The sequence below is a fragment of the Pelophylax lessonae genome, assembly GCF_965119305.1.
Source record: "Pelophylax lessonae genome assembly, chromosome: 4".
Classification (NCBI taxonomy): Eukaryota; Metazoa; Chordata; class Amphibia; order Anura; family Ranidae; genus Pelophylax; species Pelophylax lessonae.
The window spans coordinates 110,167,537-110,185,002 of record NC_138771.1 but is presented as its reverse complement, the minus strand read 5'-3'; the positions used below and the strand labels follow the sequence as shown (position 1 = coordinate 110,185,002).

The 17,466-nt window shown below is 39.2% G+C and overlaps 1 protein-coding gene across 1 annotated transcript in view; it reads right to left on the bottom strand.

Annotated features, from left to right (window-relative positions):
* Positions 1-17,466, bottom strand: part of ENTREP2 (endosomal transmembrane epsin interactor 2) — a 1,128,669-nt gene that overhangs the window by 328,238 nt on the left and 782,965 nt on the right. Inside the window, exon 4 of the mRNA XM_082254059.1 lies at positions 5,123-5,254. Within this exon, the coding sequence (XP_082110185.1) occupies positions 5,123-5,254 (132 nt within the window). The remainder of the gene's footprint in view (positions 1-5,122; positions 5,255-17,466) is intronic.

The following is a 17,466-nucleotide window of genomic DNA, read 5'->3' as shown; positions in this document are numbered from 1 at the left end:
TCATTTATAGTTTAGTAACGCAATGCTAGCCGCGGAGGATGCCCATTGACTCCTGGGATTGCTTACACTGGTATCCCAGGAGCCAATGTGAAAAAGGATATGACGTACTTCGCCTCGGCCGGGTTTGGATGGAATTTGATCTTTTTTAGAAGAAGAGGTACTATATATTAAAAAAAAAAAAATAACACTATCCAAAAGGGAATGGCGGAGGGTGGAAAATTAGGGTGGAACAAGGGGATCCAGAGATGCAGATTAGATTATGACTTTAAGGCTTGCTGTCAATAAGAACAGGCTCCACACAGCCACAGATGCACACCTGGGACTGCCAAGCCTAGGCAATCAATAGTGCAGTTATGAAATGTGAATTTGGCAATTCCATGCTTAGCACAGAAAAAAAAGGAAAGCACTCCTAAGTCACTGATGGATATATGTGTCAAAAAAGGACAGTTTGTGTCTGAAGCTGCAAGCAAACTTTGGTGCCCTTTAACAGTTATAGTATATGGGACAATTATGAAGGTAAATATGATCTAAGTTAAAACTGCTTACAGTGAATAAGGGCAGGTAATTGGATCTTCTTAGCTGAAGCAGAAGTGACGATGTCTGCTAGCAGTGTCTATGTGGCAGTAATAGAGCAGAATTGAGAAAGGGTAAAGGCTGGGCATCTGCCCTCTCACAAATCTCAGTTTAGAATAAAGCTCTGACGTAGAAGGAGGGAATGATCAGGTTTGGGAGAGGTGGTAGGATGATGTAAAGAATGCAGAACAGCTGCAGTGTAGATGGTGGGAAACCACTGATGACAATAAGTATGGATGTTTCTGTGTCTCTAGTTGCCTGCGTAGGACCATCACTGGGGTGCTGGATGCAGATGTGCTGTGTTTTTGTCTCCTTCCACAGCGGCTGGCAGAGTGGCAGCACCCGACTGAACTCCTGACGCCCACAAGGCAAGAACCCCAAGCTCACCAATTACAGTTACATTTATAGACTCCCGCAGAATTCTCACTCTGACTCCCATGGAAGTTGTAGTCTCTGGGCGGCTTTACTCTTCAATAAGTATCAGGTGGGAGACTACATATCCCAAGGTCCTCTGCTTTCAGGGTCAAGAAGAGTGGCCTCCCTCAAGAGACAGGAAGGTGATGCACTGATCTATTCACAAACATGGGAAGGGGGGGCAAATAACCTGTTGCATGCGCCATAATGTCTTTTCTCCTTCATCACTGAATAGACCCGCACCTGGCTACATGGACTAGATGTCATTGGTCTGAAGTTGGACAGACATATGATAGTACTATCTCCTTCAGGTTTTCCCACAACTATTTAGTGCAAGGGTCGACCCAGTTTGACATAAATTGAACAGAGATTGCTCCATTACTTATGAAGCTTTAATATTTAAGGAAGTGCGAAATAAAATAGTATCGGGGGAATACACTGTGTATAACCATTGACCAGATGATTCCTCTATGCTGATGGTGGATGCAGGAGTTCACAGTCTGGAGATGGAATCCACAAGTGCAAATGTTTGGGTTGAGATCAAATTGCTGAATATTGATCTTCACATAAAGAAATGCCCTTGAGAAGCCATATGGGATAAACAAGGCTTTATCTTTCACATACATGTTTGTCAGCAGACTGAACAATAAAATCCTAGCAGCAAAGCACTATTGATATCAACCTTGTGATGGACAAAAATAATTGGCTCTTCATGAGTGAAACATTGATCGATATTCATTTTTGCTTGAAAAGAAACATTCTATCACAGTTACACAATATCTCCTATTAAACGCTAGTTGTATTTGCTGTGTTTTGTACACATCTTGTGTAGTCGATTTTATGAGGTCTGAGTTGAAAAAGTTGGCTTTATATTTCTATTTTGCTTCTTCTCCTTGTCAAATATTATATAAACCTTTAGCAACTCACTGTCTTATTAGTTTCAGCTGCTCTGACCCAATCATCACTGCTGTTGTATTAGCAAAACTGGAAGATTCAATTACATGTCACAATTCGCAAAGAAAGCTTGTTAGGAATTAAGTATGGAAGCTTCCAAAACTGAGTGGCTTTAAAGGTGCAAATTCTGGGGCTTCAGTTTTTATTGATTGCCTGCATGCTTATTCCAGGTGGAGGGTTTACTAAGAAGTAAAGCCAAAATAATGATATAGCTCTGAAAACAGTATACAGTATACGTTCACATTTTTTTACCCTGATGGATCCCCTTAAACAATCACTCACATCAAGTTCCATCAAAAACCTGGGACACTTTGGTTACTACTAGTCAGGATATGAGCTTAAAATATGAGTAATGTTGGGGCCTATCTTTCAGAGTGTATAGCCACCCTAATAATAGTTCATCTCCCTATAGCAGTGGTCCTCAACTCCGGTCCTCGGGGCCCACTAACAGGCCAGATTTTAAGTATTACCTTGGGGAGATGTAGGCTAGAATACTGCAATCACTGAGCAGCAAATGAGATCACCTGTGATGTAATTTAGTTATCTTGCAAACCTGGACTGTTAGTGGGTCCCGAGGACCGGAGTTGAGGACCACTGCCCTATAGAACACCATTCTTTTAAACGTCGTTTTTATGTGTAACTATAAACCCCAGCAGCAAGTTAAATCTAGTAATTCATTTCTGTATGTAAAAAAAATATCTTTTGTCTTACCTGTAAAACCCTTTATTTGGAGTACATTATGGGATGTAGGATAGTCTTCTGAAAAACTGGGTATACTGCCATCTTCAGGAGAATTGGGCACTGGCAAAGAAAAGCTGTTATGACAGCCCAGGGGTATACCCCTCCCACTCTCAGCATGCCTCAGTTTTGTAGCAAGCAATAGTAGGAGTGCTTTGTAAGAAGAGAGGGACCTGTGTCCAGTAATATACTTCAAGAAATGGATTTTACAAATAAGACGAAAATTATATTTTATTGGTCATACATCATGGCACGCTGGATATTTTGAAACACTGGGATGTCTAAAAGCAGTCCAATGGAAGGGTAAGTAACAGACATAGAAAGGCTAATGGGCGAACAAGGAAAAGACCAAAAGATCAATGAGGGTGGCTCGAAGGGAGCCTACAGCGCTGCCTAAAGAACCTTATGACTGAAGACACGTGTTCAAATTTAAAGAACGTGTGAAAAGAGGATGAGCTGACAGCCTTGCAAACCTGAGAAACAGATGCATGATCCTGAAAAAACATGAAGCACTAACTTTGAATGGAAAAGGAGGAACATTGCCCCTGAGGTCACACACCTGAGTGATGAGCAATAGCGTAACGCAAAGGGACCTACAGGAACTTTAAGGAACGAAAGAGAGTAGGACTGTTGAAAGGGAGCTGTAGCTGAAAGATACATTCTAATACAATGTTTTACATTCAGACAATCTAGAGAAATCTTCTTAGGATACTTAAGAGCAAGACATATAGTAGAACATAATCCTGGTTAAAGTGAAAGGGCCCTGAGGGCCCTGAATGCCAAAATAACCTTGTCTTTGTGAAAAAAAAAAAAGGATTTGCTTTTCTTACAGAGAGGAATTGCTGTTCTCCTAAGGACACTAACAACAAACTGAGGTATGCTGAAAGTATCAGGGGCAATACTGGGCTGACCTTACAGCTTTATTTAGCAAGTGTTCCATTCTCCTGAAGGTGGCAGGATATTCCACTATTTCAGAATACTATCCTATGTTCCTTAATGTATGATTAAAAAGAAAAACATTTTGTGGGAATGGCAACAATCAACTTGTATCATTTCCCACCCGGCCTATAGCACAATGACGGCCGGACAGGACTTTTCTTGATCCGGGTGGACTTCCTCCTGAATCGGGCAGTGCTTCAGCGTGATCTGTCACTGACTGTGTCTGCCGGACACAGCTGATGACTCATCAGTGTACCGCCCACTACCGGTAACATGTGGCTGAACATGTCTATCGCAACATTTCGACATTTTGCACGTGTGTTTATATTTGTACATGCGTAGATTTGGGGGCCTCACTTTTTTTTGGGGGGGGGGGGGTTTAATGTGCTTTGGTGTAACTTACATTTTTAATTTTAATTTAAATATGTTTTACAATTAAAACATTTTTTTTCATTTAACTTATTTTTTTCCAACACAAGGGACAAAAAGTCCCCTATGTGATAATTTTTTTTGGTGAGAGGTTCTCTTTAATGAGACATCCAGGGTTTAAAAGACCCTGCATGTCTCCCCTGTTCTCCACTTACACACTGCATCACATTCTTTGCTGGCCTTGATAGCCTGGGAAACTGTCAACTGGAACCCAGAAGTCACGTCACACAACACTTCTGGGTAAGCAACAGGAAGGACACACGTCCACTCCCCCCCCCCTCTAACCAGTGGCAACTGCTATGTCGGTCCCACAGATGGGCAAGCAGAGGCGGGGATACATAGCAGGGGGTGCACGCAGGGTGTCTCTGTGCTGACCTGGCACCTGGGGTTTGTTGAGCCCTGGGTTAATAAATATTGCCATCAAGGCTGAGCAATATGCACATGCTTTGATGTTCTATGCTCCAACAATGGAAAAATAGCTAACAGCCATCCGCAGTGTAAAAATGGAAGTACGGGTGGTCCAGGTGGGCTGTTTGCCATTACAGGCGGTCCCCGGGTTACAAACAAGATAGGGTCTGTAGGTTTGTTCTTAAGTCAAATTTGTTTGTAAGTCAGAACAGGTAAATTTTTTAAGTGTAGCTCCAGCCCAAAATAATATTTTTGGTGTTTTTTGGATAGCATAGGGAAGGATTAACACCCCATTACCATTTTTTTTTTTTTTTTTTTTTGCTGTCTGTACCCTTGTTCAGAAGATTTCACCTCACTTTCTGTTACTATGACAATTGGATTTTAAAAATTTTGGGTTGTTGTGGAAACAAGGATTAGTGATAAAGCTTCAGTGGAGACACCTTTTTCCCATGGGAACTCTTCCAGGAGTGAATTTCCCTTCCTAGGGGGAGATTTCTCCTCACTTCCTGTTCTCTGTTCTCCTCTCCCTCTGTTTGTAAGTAGGAGTCGTTTGTAAGTCGGATGTGTGTAACTCGGGGACGGCCTGTATGCTTTTAGTCTGACATTTAGAGGAAAGGAAAGGAGAAATGTTTAGAAATACATTTATGATAGAAAGTATTTTTCTTACCTTAAGCGTCAGTCTCACTGCACTGCACTCCTGCAAAGGGTTGAGTTTCAAGGTTTCTCCAGGATTGCTGCAGCCTGATGTCTGATGCTGCATTTCACAGCAAACACATACTCCATCACTATTGATGTTTATCTAACAAAAGAAGAAGACGAGATTTTGTTTGTGTTCAAAATTAAGTTAAAAATAACTTTAGGCAACAATAAAACTGTTAATGTCATCAAGGAAGGATAGTGCTTTTACTAAAGTCAAACTATGTACTGTATGTCGCCAATAATCGCATGAAGCCAAATTTCTCAGACTTGTTACACAGCTTCGGGGACAGCTAACCCTCTTGTGACATGATGCTATGACCCTTCCAGCTGCTTACAGTATTTCTCTATGCCAGACTATGTAATATTTTTACACCTGAAGAACTTCTCTCCTCCTATAAAACTACTCTCTTTCCCTTTGTCATGAAACTCGATATAAAGGCAAAAATGCTTAAAAAATCAGGAAATATGCTTTGCTTATGCTCTGCTCCAGAGGCGTAACTAGAACCTTCAGGGCCCCGATGCAAGAAACCATGAAGGGCGCCCCAGACCCCTGGCCGGGGCCCTTGCCTTCAAGCTCGGGGCTCTTCCCACTAACCCTGGGGCTCTTTACTCTTGTTGCATGGCCTTTTATTTTGGTCCCGCAGCAGGATCCTTTCACAGGTTCTGCAGTGGGCCCCCTTCCTGCAATCTTGGGGCCTCCCCACAGTGGAGCAATGCAAGGGCCCGGTCGCAAGTGTGACCTTTGAGATCCTGGAAGTTCACCCACTGGTTTGCTACCGGGCCCCCTGGAGCATGGGGCCCGGTAGCAATTGCAACCCCTGCAACCCCTGTAGTTACGCCCCTGCTCTGCTCATTTGTAACACCAGGGTGATTTGAAGTGCTTTTCCCGAATTGCTTCAATACTAAACATCAAGATTCCCATAAAATGTAATGGTGCCCATTCACATCTGAGTGTCCTGTCGCTTGAATCTTGCTGCTCAAACCAACAAAAATACATCACCTTTTTTGTGGCAATTTTTTTGGTTTGTTCAGTGGGAACATCTGAAAATCTTCTAAAACTGCAAAGTATATGATGTTCAATTTCTTGCCTCTCCTTCTCCTAGTAAATAGCTTTCCACTGGCTAAAACAAAAACACTCAAGCCTTAAAATGTCCAAAAATCACTTGTACAAATGCACATAAAAAACACTTGAAGAAGCTCAAGCCCAAGTGTGAACCTAGCCCTAATGTGTGAGCAAGGCTGAAGTGACTTTAGAGCCCAAACCAGGGAGCACTCATCCTGATGTGTAGGGCTAGTCAGTGGTCAATGTAAGCACTGGGGAAATCAGACGCTAACAATTAAAGATGCCAGCATTCTGCAGATAATTTGTGTCCTCTTGGTTAGTTTAATTTACATGTAAAAAATCTTATTATATGTGCATTTATGCTGTGAAAAAGTCTCACACATATGGTAACCCCAGTACTCAGGAGGCACACCAGAATGTATTTATTATTATTATTTATTTATGTAATTTATTAAATTTTTTAATTTTCCAAATTGTGACAAAAAGATTACAACTTAAAAAAAAAAAAAAAAAATCACAATTCCTCTTACTAAATACTTTGGATTGTCTACTTTCTAAAAAGGGCAGTCAGTACATCAGGATTGATCAATTTTCAAACATCTATCTATCTATCTATCTATCTATCTATCTATCTATCTATCTATCTATCTATCTATCTATCTATCTATCTATCTATCTATCTATCTATCTATCTATCTATCTATCTATCTATCTATCTATCTATCTATCTATCTATCTATCTATCTATCTATCTATCTATCTATCTATCTATCTATCTATCATGATGTGTAGACTCTATAACTTTCTCACAGGCTGGATAATATACACTGATTTGGTTTATCTTTACCAAAGAAATGTTATTTAATCGTAAAAATGTTATAACAGAAACTAAAATGTTTTTTTTTTTTCAAAATGTTCAGTCTTTTTAATTTATATAGCAAAAAAATAAGAAAAACTCAGTGCTAAATACAGCCAGAAAAAAACTCTAACTGTTTTAAATAAATTATAAAAATTGAATTTGGATACAATGTTGTATTTTGTATTCAAAATGTGAAAGTGCTGAAATCTGAAAATTGCCTGGGCAGGAAGGGGGTTAAACAGTCTAGTCTTGAAGTGGGTAATATGTACACATACCATCATACTGCATAGCCAATATGCTATATAACATCAAACAGTACATACATTCTAATGAGTGCGAAGCTATATAAACCTAAAAACATATTAAATGCAATATAACCAAATAAAGTGCAAAGCACAGGAATATAATACAGAAAAAAGTGCAAAGTGCAATTAAATGGCACAAAACAAAAAAGTGAAAAAATGGCGACTGTATCATACAATCAATATAAATGAACCTATATTAACCCCTTGGAGCCTAAGCCTTTTTCTTACATATGTTGTTTACAAGTTGAAATCAGTATTTTTTGCTAGAAAATAACTTAGAACCCCCAAAGATTATATATATATATATATATATATTTTTTAGCAGACCCTAGAGAATAAAGTGGCGATTGTTGCAATATTTTGTCACACGGTATTTGCGCAGCGGTCTTTCAAATGTAATTTTTTGGGAAGAAACTTTCATGAATTAAAAAAAAAAACAGTAAAGTTAGCCCAATTGTTTTGTATAGTGTGAAAGATGATGTTACGCTGAGTAAATAGATACCTAACATGTCATGCTTTAAAATTGCGCACAATTCGTGGAATGGCGACTAACTTCAGTACTTAAAAATCTCCATAGGCGATGCTTTAAAAATTTTAACGGACACCTGTTTAGAGTTAAAGAGGAGGTCTTGTGCTCTCACTCTAATGATCATGGCGATACCTCACATGTGTGGTTTAAACACTTTTCTAAATATGCGGGCACGACTTGCATATGTGTTCCCTTCTGCACGTGAGCACGGAGGGAGGGGGTGCTTTAATTTTTTTTTCTTTTTTTTTTTTACACTTTTCATTTAAAATTATTATTTTTTTTATCACTTTTTTGATGTCACAAGGAATGTAAACAACCCTTGTGACAGTAATAGGCAGTGACAGGTGCTCTTTATGGAGGGATCTAAAATAACCCAAATCCCACCTTTCCACTTTAAAGCATTTCTTGATACTGCTTCCGGTTTTTACATCAGAGACCCAATCAGAGCTTAATGTGGCTTTTTTTCGGGGTCTTCTCCCACTCCTTGTAATGACAGCTGAGTGGCTTCTCAGCTGCATCGGTTGTCACTACAAGAAAGCTGACCGTCGGCTCTAAGCAACGGTACCGGTGTGATGCAGGCATCATCCCCGAACAATCCAAGGCTGTATATTTGTGTTCCGTTGGTGCGAAGGGGTTAGCCTGATTGAAATAGTGTCTGAGTGTTCAGTACAAATAAACAAATGACAGCTTCCAGTACAAAAAACTCTCCTTGTGTATGTGTACAGTGATTCATCCAAACTTCTGATAACAGTGTTATTTATGTGAACAATCAGTATACCCTTGGTGCTCAGTGTTGCTCCACTGCTAATGGGTACATGTCCACCTTTTGAGGTGGATCTTTTTTAGTAGGGTAATGCAAAGCTTTACCAACCATAGGGCTAACAGACTGCAAGGATCCAGATCAGCTTATGTACCTTCCAGGTTGCGTAGCTCAAAAGAAAACATAAAAACATATCGTAGTGCTTTGTTACAGTCTTTTAAAAGGCAGCATTTTGCAAATGTTTTTGCTAGAGAAAAGAGTAGAGAAGTAGAGAAGGGTTAATCTGCCTACAGATGGATCAAAATGTGGTTTATTCAGCAGGGACTTGAGGCATTTTAACCCATCTATGGCTGTTTCTGCTTGACAGAAGTTGAACGGGACTGTCAAAAAACTTTTGTCATCAGCAGATGCAGCCAATCAACTGCAACTGCTGATTAGTGTATTCTGACAGCGGAGGAGTCCCACTGTCAGAATACAATGGCACAGCAGGGAGAATTACTCCATCCACCTTCCGTGTGTGTTTTTTTAATTTCAATAATCTTTATTAAGACGTATGGTTACAAGTTTAACAAATGAAAGATAATGAGAAGAGAACTGAAGCAGAAAAGGCCTCCTCCATGTACAGCTACTTAAATGATAACATACAGTACATTTTACAAAACAATAGTAAAAGAGTATACAATACCAAGTTCAACCCACTAAAGATATGGTCAATCGTTCAGCATATTGCGCTTATGTGGTTAGAAATAGAAGTGGGGGAAGCAAGTGGGGGAATAGGGAGGTAAAAGGGGGAAAGGAGGAAGAGAGCAAGTGGGGAAGCAAGCCAGTGTCTAGTGGTATAAGCCCACATAATATAATGAAGAATAACAATTCCCAGAAGGCTCTATTCAGTTCAGAAGCGGGCAGGTATATACAGTAGGTCCCTCCAGTTGGGGGGACTTACTACTGTAAGGGATCATCTAGGTGAGTTGCTGCCCTGCGATCTGACAGCCAGTATTGCCAGTGGGCATAAAATTTGTCAAGTTTCAAATAGGTTTTGGCGAAAAGGAATTCCATACATAAATGGTCATTGAGTATATGGTCTTACAAAGGGTGGGTAGATGGGTCTATTTCTGCAATAGAGAGGCAAGCAGCAATAAGTATCTGTGTAATTAATTATAGGATGAAATGTCAAGGGTCAGTTCAAAAGGCCTAAGCCAAAGATAGCCATTTGTGGGGTTCGATATATATATATATTTTTCAATCAGTCCACTGTCTCTAGAAAAAATGAAGCATCTATGGCCAGCCTTAAATCTTCTGCGAGGTTTCTATTGAAGTCTGCCAGTGCCCATGAAGATCATGGGTTGGGCAACTGGCCAATAAACCATTTTATTTTTATCTTGTTTGGTGTTTAACAGTAATATTATAATTGGAGTAAACAAGTTTAATCAATCTGGTGTTTATGGGGTAGCATGATGTCTAAACACAGCCCTGATGAAGACCACAGGTATTTGTATACATTGGCTTAATTCTATATTCCCGACAAATCAAACTGACCAAAGCAGCATACATCCTTATTGTATTCATTTCCACTGTGTTGGTTGTTTTTCTTTTAGAATAGACAGTTAATCATGCAGTAAATACAGAATTCGATCACTATTTGAAACAACATAATTAACACAAAACATACAACAGTATATAATTATTTACCCCTGGACATCGGTTTCTATTATCCCAATAAAAAGTATTATAGAAGCACAATAAAATAAAAATAGGAACAATGTACAACAATGTAACTTTATATGCATTTGGTTTAGAATATGAAATAGGCTTTCTACAGAAGTACCTGTGCTGTTATATTAGCTGGAACTATTCAGTAAACTAAATATGTAATGCTGGGTCACTGACCCCTCCTGGGGATGACAAAAATAGACTCAGGTGCTAAAAAAACATGTACAGGCTAGAAATTCGCACTTTGAAATGTGTGTTTTTTGCTACATTGAGGCAGTTTCACTGCAGAACTGATCTGTAAAAGTAAATGATACACTAAAAAAAATCAATACTTTCTTCCCTACGTGGCTTGTTACTGCATGTAGTGCTCAAAGACAGAAAAAGGCAAAAAGTTACACTAAAAAAACGTGTTTAATCATTTTATTTTAAGAAATGTCAATTGGTTAAAATACCAGTAGCACAGGTTTAAGACAGAACTATATGATTTTCTTTTTCTTTAAAGATATGCTGCCTTCCATCTGCAAAATATAAAATCAGCTTTTGTAAGTTGTACAGTCCTTTGTTTCTTCGCTGCCACTAGATGCCATTCAGGTCAAATGATGGCTAGGATCATCCAAACCATTTCCTGTGAGCCCAGGCTGTCTTGGCACCACCTGAAGCTAGAGTTCTACTCTTTAACAGTAGAGAATAACCCCGTAATGATGAAACTATTCAGGCCCCGTTCACACGTGAGTGATGTTGCATTTTTTGTGCTTTTTTTGCATGTTTTTGTAGCACGTTTTTGGAGTCACACTATGTGTGTTTTGCATTTTATTACAATTTTAATATTATTTGGAATCACAGCAGAATTGCTGTGATTCTGCTTGCGATTCCAAATCAACAGGTGTAAACAGGGCTTAAGGGAATCTAAACTGAAAAAGTTAAAGAGTTACAGAAGGGCTTAGATACATTCTTTCCCTGCAGAAAATGGTTCTCTACATTCCCTCCAGTGCCAGCCATGTGATCTAGGTTGATGAGGAGGATAGGAGCTCAGACTGACTGATCGTACTGTTCAATAGATGTCACATTATTAAATTTTTAGACCTTTAAATATGTGAACACCATTAATGGGAAACTGAAGCAGCATTTTCTCCAAGAAAGGCAAACATTTCAATCCCTTAATTCCTCTGTATTTATTAATCCTAATCAGTGTAGTTCTGATTTTAAATGGTAATGTAATTAAGTCATTGTGAACATATCCATCGTGTGTGCAAGGGGACAATACCCCATGATAAAAAATAGATAGTAAGATAATGAAGCTGCACTTATCCAGTGGGTGTATAACAAACGGTGAGCATACAATTGTCACTGTAAAGTGATAATAGTGCAAAGTGATATCTGGATCATGAATAAATATAATGTGACTTAAGTGCCATAAATATCCAAAATAACAGTATATAGTGCTTGCAAATAAATATAGAATTCATAAAGATACCGTAACTTCAGTGCCAATATTGTGAATAGTGACTAAGCGACACCAAGACATAAATAATAATAAAAAATTATTAATAATAAAAAGACCATAGGCTAAAAACAATGAAGCAGTCCATAAATAAAATATGAATCTTCAATGTATGAATCACACCATAAAAGTTCATAAAGGTGAGATCTTGTGAATGGTATTCCCGCTAGGGGATCAGGGGGGTGACTACAAACACCAACGGTGGGCAGTGATACAATCAAGATGCAATTCTTCCGGGTGTACTACACCCTTACCTTACTGCTGTAAGGATACAGCATAAAAGAGGGAAGACCTCCTGGCACTCCAGCAATCATCCATGGGGGAGTGGAGGGTGCCGTAGTATCTTTACTACTGCAGGGATACCGCTTGTGGCAGGGAATCCTGGCGATCCTATAATCTTCCAGGGGGGCTGGGGGGGCGTCATAGTATCCTAAGATCACTCCAAATCTTAGATCTTCAATCTTAGGATACTACGATGCCCCCCCCCCCCTGGTTCTTAGTGTTAGAGGCATCGGGGGACAGATGCAGCATTGGACTGATACTGAATCCACATAGGTAACTATGATTCTTAGAAAAAAAAAAACAACCCATACATCTCTTTTAAGTGGAAGAATAGTTGCGTTTGCATATACAAACAAACAGATAATGAATTTGGTTAAACCAATATGAAAATAAATTAGAGGCATTGTACGTTTTCAAATGTTTTCATTGTTTATAACTACCATAGGTATTAGTGTAGTTATATTCCCTGTGTTGTTTGTTCCCTCACCTTGTAGCTTTGTGTTTACATGTTCTGGATGCAGTTTTTCGTGTCATGACTGATTAATTCCCCTATGTCCATGTTTTTTATAGCCAGCCTGTTCCATTTTGCCAAAGGGAAAAATACATTTTCTGTTACGGGTCATACAGTGTCCAGTGCATGCATTCAAATCTGCTCTGTGTCACATCACAAATGTGGGAGTGCTAATGTAATAGAAAAAAATTCCAACTGCAAGGTAAGCTCTCTGTGTGTTTGTAAATCTTCTGCTGTTTGTCTCTGTGTCAGATCTAATTACTTGTAGCTTTCTCTCACCTATATCAGGACTAGTGAGTCCCAGGAATTGTGGGATATGTAGTTTCTTCAAAGAAAGTGTTAATTATCAGACTACAGACAAAGGTCATGTTTTAGCCTGGGCAGTGCCATGTGGCATGCCTCTTGTCTCTTCATAAAAAAAAAAAAAATATATAGCTGTCAATATGGGAATACACTGTGACTTCATAGAAGAGCCGGTGTATGTCTCAATTTTTTAAGGGCTGTTGTGTACTTCTGAGTTTCATAAAGCATCATCACATTATACATTGAATGCATACACACAAGGTGTGCCTAAAAACATTTGGTGAATGGTCTGATATGTCAACGGCAACATGGGCCAGGTACGAGCATGCACATGTCCATCCAGAGACACATTGAAAAGTGCCACCTAGCATGAAGTTCATGTGACCGTCAGGGTAAACCCGCTGCAGGCAGTCGAATGTAGTCAGTGTAAGAGGTAGGGTCACAGTGCAATGGATCAATGAGTGAATATCAAGTTCTGCAACAAATTGGGGAAAACAGTGATGGAGACGCATGAAATGTTGGTGCAACTCTACGGGATGGAAGCCGTGAGTAGAAAATGTGTTTATGATTAGTTTAAACGCTTTGGGAAGGAAATGACTAGGGTCGAGCCACGTTCAGGTCAGCCGTCGACAAGCAGAACCCAAGACATGATCGAGTGAGTGTAACAAATGCTGGCAGGAGATTGACGTCTGACTCTACGATTGATGGCAGAGAAATAAGGCGTTAACAAGGATACAGTGCACATCAGCGTCCACGCAGATTTGGGTAAGCTGAAGATCTGTTTCCTGTTTGTGCTGCACAAGCTGACAGATGAACAGAAATCAAGACGGTTGGAAACCTGTGGGGATTTTATTACGATGTGTGACCAAGATCCATACTTTCTGCAAACCATCTTCACAGGGGATGAGACTTGGTGCTACCAGTTCAATCCGGAATCCAAGCAGCAATCGATGGAATGGCATTCACCATCTTTCTCACAACCAAAAAAGAGTTTCCTGCAAAAGTCCAAGGTCAAGACAATGTTTTGTGAACGTGGCAGAAATCCAAGAAAGTGTGACAGCAGTTCTGCAAAGAAGCCTTTGCTGATAGATTCCAGAAGCTTTATAAATGTTGCCAAAAATGTGTTGTGAAGGATGGTGATTATTTTGAAGGCCAATAAAGGTAATTTATTTGTATTTTCTGTTTTGTTTGTTTTCTGATACCATTTACCAACCTTTTTAGTCACACCTTGTATATATAATACACAGAAATGTGAATATTTTCACAGCCTTTCCACAGAAGACTGTACATTTGGTGCAGACACAGAATGAAGACAGAATGTAGTAAATATTCAGCTTCCAGTCAATGGTCGTTTGAATATGCCACAGATTTTTAAGTGACATAATTTACTGAAGTGCTGTATGTTTAATCATGACTGACAGTTTTCATTAGCAGCTGGGGTTTAAAAATGATTTGGCATTCTGTACAGGCACACAGCTTTAGTACAGGCTTCCTAAAGATGATTTCTGCCTGAAGAAATTAATACTCATCAGCCCTAGAAAGCACAGTGTCTTTTAGAATTCTAGATTTATACCTGGTATGATATACAGATTAATGTTTGCTTGCTTGATTTCCAAGGTGCAGTCATGCTGGCAGTTTTAACCCTGATGGGCACAGTTCACCAGCTTGGTCTTGTTAATTTGTGTAGTGTATTTGCACTGTACCATGCCAGTAATGGTTAAGTGTACCATGCCTGGGACCACTAGGAAGAGGCTGTACCCGGCAAGGTTTACTTGTGGTCTAGAATGGTTTACCTTATTGTGAGTGCAAACTGTGTCTGAGAAAAGAACTATCCATTAATTACTGAGCACAGAAGCAGTGATCATTGTCGTCTGGATGATGCTCAAGTATATGTATTTTAAAGCACAGTTCCGAACCACCTAGCAAAACATGAAAACAAGAGGTAGTGGTAGAAGGCCGTTGGACACAGTTTTTCACAGGTTATCAAAATGTAGACAAAGTATTTCCTTGAGCCCAATTGACCTGCGTTTGACAACTTACCACAAAGATGGGGATCTTCCAGGAGAGTACATTCACCAAAGTTGTTCAACTGAATACAACAAGAAAGGAGAAGGATAGGTTGTCCATTGACAACCGAAAATTCTGGCCATAGACATGCAATCTGATTCTCATTTTCTCCTGCATTATCAAACAAATATGTTGTGCAAGAGCCTACTTAAACAGTCTATTAAACTTCTATACAATTAAGTAAGTCATTGCATTACAGTGGGTAAAACCAAATGAAAGTACATCCAAACCCAAGAACAATTATACCATGTTGCAGGTTACTAGTAATTAGATGTGGTGGCTTTATCATTTTTTTTTAAGGCAAAGAATATTTTCTACAGGTACAGAAATATACCCATTGATCCTACCAGAAATTCAGTGTGCTTGTAAGTTCTTGTGCTCCTCTATGGATTACAGACCATTTCCTCCTATGTTATGGAGGTTACAAAAGGGGAAAGTGTCTGTAGTCCAAAATCAAGCGATCAGTTTAGGGTGGCAATGCTGCTCCTTCATAGATACAGTACAGTGAGGGAGCATTGTGGCACTAGGACAGAAAGTGTATTCACCAGGTGAAAATAAAGGAAAAAAGTTTGAAAAGGGAGTCCTAATACAGCTACCACATCTCATCATGTGTACAAATAAGCCCTTCCAATTGCATACTCTCTACATTAAAGGTATCTGCCTGACAGCCACCAATAATAAAACAAAAGTCAATAGTATATAGACATTGAGGCTGATTTACAAAAACTATAGAAAAACTGTTATTTAACACATTTTTTTTTTAGCCGGTGGTTGTCTGTCTTATGAAAGTGGCCAAGCAGCTAATTAGCCGCTGGATCACTTTCAGAAGCAGCAGGAGCAGTCCCCTCTCACTACTCGCTTGTGTTTCTCGCTTGGAGAAGCGAACGCATACGTAGGTTGCACCAGTGAGGTATCGCTGTGAACGTTAGAGCAAGAGCAATATTTCTTGCGTTAGATCCACTCTGTAACTCCAAACAAATAACCTGTAAAAATTTCTGAATGGTCACTTATGGAGATTTTAAAGTATCGCAGTTTACCACCTTTCTACGAGCATGCGCAATTTTAAAGTGCAACATGTTAGGTATCTTTTATATTTTACCAAAATAATCGGGTTGTATATTGTGGTTTATTTTGCATTAAAATGTATTAAAGTATATTTAAAGAAAACAAAAATTGCATTTGAAAAAAAACACTGCGCAAATACCTTGTGATATAAAAAATTGCAACGATCACCATTTTTTTCTCTAGGGTCTCTGCTAAAAAAATTTAAATAAAAAAAATATATATGTTAAGAGGTTCTAAGTAATTTTTTTTTTTCCAAAAGTAATTTATAATACTGATTTTTACTTGTAAACAAAAAGTGTCAGAAAAGATCTAATCTCTGTTTATCCACATCAAACAATCAGATCTTACCGATAAAACCTTAATGACTACATACCTTGCTCCACTTTAACTACAGTTTCCCTAGCTGCATTACATTTGGCAGTCCTGCATCATACTGAAAGAGGTGAGGAAGTTTTAATGCTGCTTTGTTCTCCTATCATTTACCAAGCATCTAAGTCACTAATGTGGAATCCATATAGCGAGGAGGATGGGATGGGAGGAAAAACAAATGTCCCTTCCTTTCTATTTCCTTTCCAGCAATATGTATTTATTATTCCTGATACCATGGCATACCATACCAACAGTAAAAATGTTTGGATATGGGAAGCTTTGGGTTGCTTATCTACTGTGCATTTAAGACCTTGGGGTTCATTCACTAAAGGCAAATAGGCTGTTCACTTAGGCCATCCATGCACGGTTCAAGATTTGAACTGTTAATGTGCAGGCCGAATGTACTGAGTTTATCAATTGATCAACAACTTGGGTACAACCAGCCTGCTGGATTATCTTGCGCTTATCGCTATCGGCTGATAATCACTGTCTTCTTGCTACCCCCTCGCCCGGAGCAGACAATTGCTTGGCAGGAGGAATTCCCCTATCAGCACTGTCTGTGTTGATGGGGGGAATCATAAGAATTTATTTTCTGCAACCTATGGTTGCAGGAACAAATTTGCACGGTGAATGGCCTGCCATAGTGAAGGAATTTGAACTTTGGAAGGGAATTTGCCCCAGGGCTTAGTAAATGAGGTATAGCCTGGCTGAGTTCCATCATCCAATCATGTGCAAGCAAACATGCTAGTTTTTTTTCCAACTTTCCTTGCACATAATATGTTCTTTGCAAAGTGAACTTTACCACATTTACTAAGCTATGGGGGAAATTCCCTTTCAGAATGCAATTTCCATTGCAAAATGAACTGCCTATTTGCCTTCAGTAAATCAACCCCCTAATCTTTATGTCAGCTTTAGTGATATTAGCAAAAGGGAAAGTAAGAATAATCTGCTTCCTCCTCTACGGATAATCATAGTAGAAGGGTGCTTG